The 9,641-nt window shown below is 41.5% G+C and overlaps 1 protein-coding gene across 1 annotated transcript; it reads right to left on the reverse strand.

Moving 5' to 3' along the window:
- Positions 1-2,919: 2,919 nt before the first annotated feature.
- Positions 2,920-9,370, reverse strand: LMOD2 (leiomodin 2). Its single transcript, XM_040061752.2, has 3 exons — positions 8,884-9,370; positions 3,724-5,049; positions 2,920-3,356 (listed from the first exon to the last, which is right to left on the reverse strand). Exons 1-3 carry the CDS (start codon positions 9,154-9,156, stop codon positions 3,330-3,332), a joined length of 1,626 nt encoding a protein of 541 aa, XP_039917686.1. The 5' UTR covers positions 9,157-9,370; the 3' UTR covers positions 2,920-3,329.
- Positions 9,371-9,641: the final 271 nt, after the last annotated feature.

The following is a 9,641-nucleotide window of genomic DNA, read 5'->3' on the forward strand; positions in this document are numbered from 1 at the left end:
GATCCTCCCCTACCAGCTAACCCCTTCTTTTATCTCACTCATCCTTATTGGATACAGCTGCTACTCATCAGGGGCGAGGCTGTATAGGTTAGTTAATACAGCTGTTACTTATCAGGGGTGAGGTCACCTGTATTCCCTTCTCCTTCACCAACCCCTCAATGTCCTCCTTGCAGGGAGGCACACAGCATTCGAGGTGTGGCTTCAGGGTGCTGAGTTGTCCCATGTTACACATGGAACAGAAGGATGATGGATTTTGATGTGTTTGTTTCCCTGACTGGTCTTTCAGAGAAAATGGATGGCCACCCACTGCAGGAGTCTCATGAGTCCAAATGAGCATCCTGGGGCTGCCATGTCCAACTCTGATGGGAACATAGCACAGGATGTGCAGGAGCTGACTCCAGGACACCTTTCCTGCAGGTCAAACAAGTGGCAGTCAGGCCTCCAGCAGAGATCAATTGTCTCCCTGTGACCAAAAAGAAGTGAAGCGAACAGAGCATACAGGCAGGACCTGGGCCCCAGGGGAAATGGCCCAGGGGTGTCTGTTCCCAAGGCAGAAACACATCTTGGCACCTCTTGGCTTTTGCTAAACCATATTACTGTCCAGGAAGGCAGCACAGTAGCTCCCAGAAGGGTTGGGATGCTTGTGCTTGTTTGCCTGTTTGAATGGAAGAGATTGCTTCTTGGACACATCTGTGAGGGAGCTCAGCACCACCAGCAGCAGAGCTGACAGCCCAGAGGGGAATGGCTTTCCTTTCAGTGGGGCATCAAAATCTTAACAAGGTGTTTGGGGGTGCCTGGTGGCTCTGCAAATAGGAGCCATGCCTTGAAATGCCTCCAAGGGAAACTGCTGTGAAATGTATGTAGGCAGAAGGTAATTGCCCAGATTAGACTTTGGCTAGGGCACAGGACTTGACACTTGGTGAGGGAGTGTGCCGCAGCAGCTTCGATAACCACACGTGGCTGCTGCTTCTGTGACTGCACAACACCTGAGAGCAGGGCTCACACCTGAGAGAGCCACACAGGCAGTAGCTCTGGACAAAGCTTCATAGGAGCTGTGCCCATCATCCTCTCCTTCTGCAAAAGGGTAATTCCAACAGCTCTTACCAGCCTGAAAAATGAATTCAACCTCTTCCTTCTTTCTAGGCTTTTTCCTCTTCCACATTCTCCTCTTCTCTTCTCTCCTCTTCTCTTCTCTTCTCTTCTCTTCTCTTCTCTTCTCTTCTCTTCTCTTCTCTTCTCTTCTCTTCTCTTCTCTTCTCTTCTCTTCTCTTCTCTTCTCTTCTCTCTATTCTTTTAGTATTAATTTTCTTCTTCATCATCTCCTTTTTCTATACAATTTTTCACCTCTCCTACAGACAGTTTCCTCACTTGTCACTCTACTTCCTTCCTTAAAAGTATGGTATTGTTTGTTAAAAATGTTTACTTGTCCAAATCCTCTCCGTCAAGCTTCCCCTGAGTTCCCTCATTGCCTTTATTATTCCCTTGCAGCTGCTTAGCTACTTTTGCCATTTGATTAAACATCCAGGATGTTTCTCATCCTTCTCAAGTTTCTGCCTACAAGGTCTGGGGTCACAGATCTACTCCTGAACGTGGTCTGCATTCCAGTATTGGTTCCATCCTCAGAAGACCCCAAGTTCCAGCTTCCATTTGGTCATGGGAGATTGACCATAGGTGGACTTTTATGCTATGGGAACCTATACAATTATAAAGGCAGCTAAAGACCAATAGTACGTACCATATTTCCTGTAATACTGGATCTAGAAATATTCATGAGTTGTTGTGATCCTGAGCAAGAAGAAAATAGTTGGAAAGTGTTTCAGTTAGTTATAAATTGCTTTTGGTAAGTTTTGGTCAATAAATACAAAAGAAAAAAGTGTCTTCACTGTTTTCTTGCCACAGCAGCAACATTTCTGACAATTCATTAGAAGACCCCCCCCTCCACTAGTTTTACTTTCCCTCCAGTAATTTGTTCCTATTTCTGGGAAGATCTGTCTCATTAATATTTGTCAGTGCAAATTTACCCGTATTTTTTCAGTACTACTACTGGGTAACCCTAAGTAATTCTCTTTGATGTGGCTTTATATAATATTAATATATATATATATATAAAACTAATTCTGTTATTTATAGTTGCAATGAGCAAACTAATTAATAGTTAGTAGTGCTTCTGAATGTACCTCTCTTCTTGCCTTTCAACATTTTGGCCACTACTCAGTTTTCCTCATGTTATCACTGCCTTCACACTAGCCGAAGCACCCAGAACCATAACTAATTTGACAGAGGGAGATGTCTAGTGCTACATGAAGAAGGGCTATTCATGTCGTTGCCTGTGATGTGATACCTCCAGTCGTGCATCTTCAAGGGATGTTGGCTCTGCTTCCACTGTATCATATTGACAGTTCACACCCTGCTTGTTGTTCAGATGATACCATAGGAAAGCCTTTTTCCACCTGGATGGTAGGCTGCTTTTCAAGTTTCTCTGTCTGACTGGATGACTGCACTGAGGCTAGATCTGATTACAGATAGCACTTGGACTGAATGGATCTCACTTGAATAACTCTGCTGCTTCCTTAAAATATTGACATTAACTATCAGCCTGCAAGTCAAGGTGAACAACAGCTATATTCATCTCCCAGTACCTCAGGCCAAGGTTCAGGATCTGGTGTGCAACACTGGTGACCTGACACAACCCATAGCTTAGTTTTAGTGGTATTTAGCCTTATAAATCATTTTTTCCAATGCAAATTCCAAATATGAAACTGCACTAACATATAGGCTCAGGTATTATCCTCCACATAGGCGCAGGTGCAGCTGAGAAAGATCTCGGGTTCTTTCCCAGGAGACTTCCCGAATGCTCATGAACTTGATGCAACCATCTGGTGGTCTTTCACTCACAGAAATCCAGGACTATGTGTCTGCTTGAAAGCTTCAAACCACATTTATTGTAAATTCATGGAAAAGAAAAAAAAAAAAAAGAAAAGAAAAGAAGAAACCACAGGCTGGTAAACTATTACATCTCAGTGTAAAGACCTTGTCCAGTGATGTGCAATCAGATATTGACAAGAATATCTAAATAAGCAACACCTTCTCAATATAAATCTCATTAAATAAAAAAGAAAATTATTTCCATATTTACAGATTACAATGCAAATGGATCTTTAAAGCATTATTTTGCATTTAGCGGGTTTATTTCTTTGAATTAAAGAGAAATGGCTTGAATCTAAGAGTGTACTTTGGAAACAGCTTTTTAGACAGTCTATGTTACCATCAGTGAAAGGAAAAGCAGCCTCCCCTCGATCACTGCTCTTCTTCCTCTCTCATCCAGGCTTTCACCGAAGGGCTTCTGGTACCTCCACCTATGAAACAGGGGTGGAAAGGGCACCCATTACATTTGCTGTACAGTCTAGACAGCAAAATACCTGAAATTCCTGCCAGACATACACTGCTAAGAGCTCTGTGCTACACATCATCTCCCATAACAAGACTGAGCCTGGGAAAGCACCCTACTTTCTGTTAAAATCACAGTCAGACAGAAATCCCTGTACTGAGAAAAGCCTAATCAGAGGAAAGCATCCTCTCAAGTGCTTTATCATGCTCACATTTCTAAGGTTTTTGGGGTTTTTTTTTAATTTTTTTTTTTAACTAACTGTTTGTACTAAAATTAACTGAGCTTGTGCTATATTTGGACCACAATCAGTTACTAAACGAGGATCTCTTACTTACCCGCCTTAACTGCTTTATGCTGCTTCCCCGAATTGCTTCCATAAGGTCGTCATGGAGAGACCTCTGTGGAGTGGATGGCCGGGTGGAGGGTCGTGAACCTTCCTCTGATTTTCTGTCTGAGACTGATTTTAAAGAATCTTTAATTTCTTTCAATATGCTGTTCTCATGTTTTCTGGGTTTTTTGCCTTTTTTCTTTTTCTGTCCATTATGTAAAGCCTTTTTTGAGCTTTCTTGCTGTTTGATTACTTCAGCTATATTCCTGGTAGGTGCCTTCTTCTCTGGAATAACTGGAGGAGGCGGAGGAGGAGGGGGAGGTGGGGGTGAGGGGGGAAGGGGAGGTGGGGGTGCAGGTGATGAAGGCTGACATTTCACTGGTGGTGCTTTCTTAGGCAGTTTTGGAGAAGACCATGGTGAGCTTTTAGGTGACACATAAGGTGAGGACCGAGGTGTCCCCTTCTGCAAAACTTTGGTCTTTGGATTGATAGCTCCATCACAACCTGACTCTTGTTGTCGCTGCTCCTGTATACGCTTTTGCCTTTGTTTATCCATATTTCTTGTCAGGATACTTGTCATGCTCATTCTTGGGCCAGCAAGGTCAAAGTGGTACCCCAGCTTTACCAGAGTGGTGTTCTCCTTCAACAGTTTGACTATGTCCATTTCCACCTGGCTGCCCATGATGTGCCTTTGATTGTGGAACCGCAGTTCTGTTAGAACCTTGTTATGCTGCAAAGCTCTCATGATGGCCAGCACGCCTTTGCCTGTGATAAAGTTTGACTCAATATTCAGACTAGTTATATGCTGATTAACCTTCAACATACCAGCAATAGCTATTGCCACGTTGTCATCAGCATGGGTGTTAGCCAAGCTGAATGACTTAACCACAGTGTTGTCCCTCAGGGCTTGAGAAAATTGTATAAGCATCTGTGAAGTGATGTTTTCAATGTTGTTCAGATTGACCTCTGTGGTGTCAGGGTCATTGCTCCTAACTTTTTCCAAAGCGTCTTCAATAACTGTTGGATTTCCACAAGGGTGGATGGCACTGCTTTTTAAACTCTTATTATCACTGTCTTTTCCATCATGGCCATTGAGGAAGTTTTCATTGTCCTTTGCACCATTACACTTTTTGTGTCTGATGTGGTCAGAACGCCTGCAAGCTGCAGCATTTTGCTTTTCCTCAGTCTCATCATCACTCTCATCTTCATCTTCCTCCTCATCTTCTTCTTCATCATCATCCTCTTCAGTATATGCCTCCTCAGACACTTCACTATTGCTTTCTGTGAAACATTCCTCTTGAAGTTCTTCTGAATTGTCTTCTTGCTCAGAATCCTGAACAGGAATGCAGGTGTGGGTGTTAAACATGATTGAAGTAATGTAACTACTGCCTTTTAGCACAAGAACAATTACACTGACACTATATAAGCTAACATTGAAATCTAAAAACCAACAAATACAGTTAGGAGAACAAAAAAATGTTTTATCTAACACCTTTTTAATATTATTTCTTTTACATTCTTTAGAAAATGCTTAGCATAACTTGTAACCACTGTACCAATGTCAGTGATTTCTGCCAAGAGAAAACCTGATACAAGGTATTGCAACACGGACATCAGGTTTTCTATGCGTTGGCATGTCTACAAGGAGATATAATTTGGATCCTTGACAGAAGAAACATAAGACAGCAGTTTCATAATGAACATGAGCAACAAGCTTCTTCATTTCATGAGGATTAGACATCTCAGACTCCCTTGCACATGTTAGTATGTCTAAAAAAATCAAAGGTTGCCATACTAAAATACAAATAGTGTCTGCACGTGTAGTCTCGTATACTAGCACACAAAACAATACAGAATTACAGAAGTAATGTCAAAAATACTTTGGATGTACTGCATGGGCTGTATGTACTAATAAACTATTTATGAAGAAAGGATTGAGATGCATTCCCACAGGTAACATGTAATCACATGTCAATAATCCCTGATTTTCTTCCTGTTTGTTGAGAACTAAGCCACTGCTCACGGCCAGATGTCGCAGGTCAGCTGCCATACTGTAAGTTGTTATAAGTCATTGTCTACAGAGCAAATACATTGTTTTTCTGAAACACAAACTTAACTTATGTGTTTGGTGGGTACCAGGAGGGCAAATTTGGAGCCGTGCCCCAAGGCTCTACTTGTTGCCTTTAGAAGTTATGGTGGCAAAAGAGAGTTCTCTGCAGAGAAGCAGGAAAAGGTCTTTGCCCCAGGAAAGCCTCACTCTCCACGTGGAGGACCCCAGTAGTGTGATGGTGACCTATGGGTCTTGACAGAACCCAGAATCTACAATGAACCTTCAACCTCTTGCTCAAAAAGATCTTCCATGTTATGTTTTGTCTACTGGAAAAACTATAGGTATGCATTTTTCTTTACAATTGTAAATGTTTAAAAATTTTTGGATTAATATAATTGTTCTGTATTCACTATTTTTGCAATATTTGTGTTTTAATCTCTGTAAAATACTAGAGTGTATTTTCCAAAGTGAGTACACTCTACAGAGACACAGTGATTCTGTTTCTGGAAAACCGAAGTGTTACTAATACGACAGCCTATTTTTAGACAACCTGTGCAGTTTAAGGTTTGCTTAGTTTTCTAAGGTTCTGAAAATAGAGAACTGTTAAAGTGCATGGTACTGTTTCACAATTTTCCGTAGAATTCTGTGGTGTGATGTATGCAAAAAAGATGTTAATTGTAATGTCTGCAGAACTATGACTCTTAATGAAACAGGACATTGAGCTGTTTCTGCCTGATGTTCCTGAGCACTCAGTACCTGGGGGTCTTGCAGGGCCTGATTACATTGGCCTGCACACAGAGGTCTTGTAGGACCCAGCCCCATTGCTTCTTCTGTAGAACATGTGCAGAAAGGCCCTTATGCTGACAGATACTGTGCTATCTACAGGTTTATTATGGGATTAAGATTTATATCTGTATCTTCTATATATGTGCAGGGCCTTAAGACCTCAAAACGTCAGGTATCCAAAATCCTGTCTTTATGGCTTTGGTTTATACCTCGAGGAATATATGCTACAGATGAGCAGAAGGAGGTGCCTTTAAATGCACTATTGATATGTCTAGTGATGCTAGATTAATAAAAACATACTTGATTTTTTTTTTTTTTTGAGTGGCATTTCTGAGGCCAAAGGCAGAATTTAGTGGCCCGTCACTGTACATTGTCTGGTGTCATAATAATCTGCATGATAATTTTGAAATTGAATACAGAGACATATCCTTACTGTGGCAGCATTGTGGTACAGGACTGCTTCAGGCAGCCTGTAGGGCTTCACTTTACTTTGTGGGAGTAATTTTAAGAAAAGTTAGGACTAAGAGAGTCAATGCAGAGGTAAATATCTTTGGAGGACAAGTTATTCACCCTAAAAGGCTATCTGCAAGTTGTATGCCTTTTGGACCAGCTGATCTGTCACCACTAACTATAGAAGGAGCATGAATAATCATCTTAGATAAAGGTGCATAGTTTATAGACAGTTGAAAGCAAGAAGAAAATTGTTTTCATGGAGCATTCTTATTGCCATCAGTGGAGAGAGTCTTTGTGACCTGTATATCAGCTTATCAACATTTTCTTATTTAAGGACGCATTTGGGAACTTTTTTCTCAGATAAAAAAGTATAGACTTTTACCAGGACTTGGAAGTTTAGCCAGTACCCATCATTAACGCTGTATATACATGAAAAAAGAAAAAAAAAAAAAAAAGAAAAGAAAGAAAGATTCTGCCATTGTATAAGATACTGAACTAGACCTGTTCAACAGGTTTTTTCAAACTACCCAGGTTTCGAGTTCCAGGCTAAGCTGGAAATAAACATTAATCTTGCCATTTACTCTCTAGGACTGACAAACAGGGAGTGAAGTCAATGTCTGCAAGCTGATACTAATGGTCTGATGACAGCTACTGGTCTGTGCTCTTGCCTGCAAAGACCTTATACCACCATTCACAAAAAAGAGAAAATACTTACATGTAAAAACATCCTGAATATTGCCAGGTAATTTAATCCATCTGACATTCCTCTAGGAGGATAGTTTTTCTAATGTATAAACAGCAACTATTTCCTTGCAAATGAAATAAGCTCCTGAATCAAGGCTGTTAGAGGTTCTAAGTTCAGTTTTGCTGTCTTTGACTTTGTTGTATTACTTTCTGCTTAAAATGTGTCCCTACAAACAGAGTAAGAGCTTGGTATGAAGCAGTACTTAAAAATTTCCAAGTCCCCACTTTGCTTTGAAATTACGCGGAGCCATCATGAAAACAGAAGTTGCTTTTCGGTTGGGCTCAGTCTCACATATGCTTTTAGCAAGGATCAGGAATGCCAATGTGGACATCGGCTGAGACTAAGAGTGCTCACTGCCTGCCAAGACTGAGCCCTTCACTCCCGCCCAGCTGTACTGTTCATTTGCACTTCAGGAAACAGCTTTTATTACTAACATTTTTATTTTGGGGGATGAGTTGCCTAACAAACACTATTGGTTGTTTTTTTGGGACTACAGTTAAATGGTTTGACTGATGACTTTGTCCCAGGACACTTTTTAAATAATGTACAGCTGCCCTCTGACAACAGTTGCCAGAAGACCCCTGAACCATGCCAGGGACCCTCAGCAGGAACAAAGCAACACAAGCTGCCAACAGGAACACAGGCTGCTTTCTTCCAGCAAGCACAAAGCCTGGCATCTGCTTACTCACCTTCAGAAATAACGTGTATTCAAAATTATCTTTCTTACATGCATTTCAGCACTCAATACTGGCTGTTTTTTAAGGAAAGGAAAAGGCATTTTGTGTAACTTTCTTAAAAAATCAAATGCTATCCAAAGGCCCACATCTCTACCTATTAATTTCTAATATTTATATATTAGAAATATATAAATATATTTAATTTTATTAAATTTTATTAATTTTTACCTATTTTAATCACTAATGATAAAACACTGAATGGAGCACTTAAGGCACCTCCAGAGAGAGCAAAAACTCTCGAGCTAATACTCAGCGCTTTAGCAGGCACAGTGGTATGGCTAACAATGTTTTTAAAAATGCTACAAGACACTGAAAAGAAATTAAATCAGTGAGGTCATGCCAAGGAAGAATAAAACCAAATATCTATAGGAAACAGCAAATGCCTCAGCATTTTACCTTCTCGCATGCACCCAACCTCTCTTTTTCTAGGAGTTTCTTAGTCTCCCTCTCCCAGTAGGCCATCAGTGCTTCCCTGCTGAAAGTCCCTGTTGGTGTTTTCTCTGTCAGGCTCTTCTGCCGTTGTCCCACTGGAAGGTTACGGTCGGGCTCAATGTCCTCTAGCTCCCGCTCCAGCTCCTTCAGCTCCTCTTCAGTGAGAGAAGCGAGGAGTTCATCTTCATCAATGTCTTCATATTTACTGAGCTCTCTTCTATACCCAAAGGTAGACATGGTCCTGCTTGGTCAGGCTGGTACAAAGCTAAAGTGACCAGGCATTCAAGAAGGCTGAAGCAAGCAAGCTGTGTCTCCTGCGGTCAGCAACTGTTTCCCTGCATAGCCAGAGGCACCCTTTTAAGAGTAATCATTGGGGGCTTACGACAATGCATGAAGGGATGAAAGCATGCTCCGTTTTAAGCATCAGACGTCAGCTAGACATCTGAAGAGCAAGAATGTCCCAACACTAATGTTTGCAAGTCCCTTAAAGAGAGGGATTATTGACACACTGGCCATGGCCATATTTAGAACAGCCAGCTAGTGGGAGAATACCAGCCTCACAGACGGGGGGGGGGCGGCACCAAATAAAACCCTGGGCGCACTCACACTGGCATCGTGTCCAAATTGCAGTAGGGAAAGAACAATGAAAACCCATTTAATCCAGAGCTGTCACAGGGGCTGGAAATACAACACCCTTGCCGATGTTCAGTGGACTTCCTCTC

This window comes from Hirundo rustica, chromosome 4, assembly GCF_015227805.2.
Source record: "Hirundo rustica isolate bHirRus1 chromosome 4, bHirRus1.pri.v3, whole genome shotgun sequence".
In the NCBI taxonomy this organism is placed as follows: Eukaryota; Metazoa; Chordata; class Aves; order Passeriformes; family Hirundinidae; genus Hirundo; species Hirundo rustica.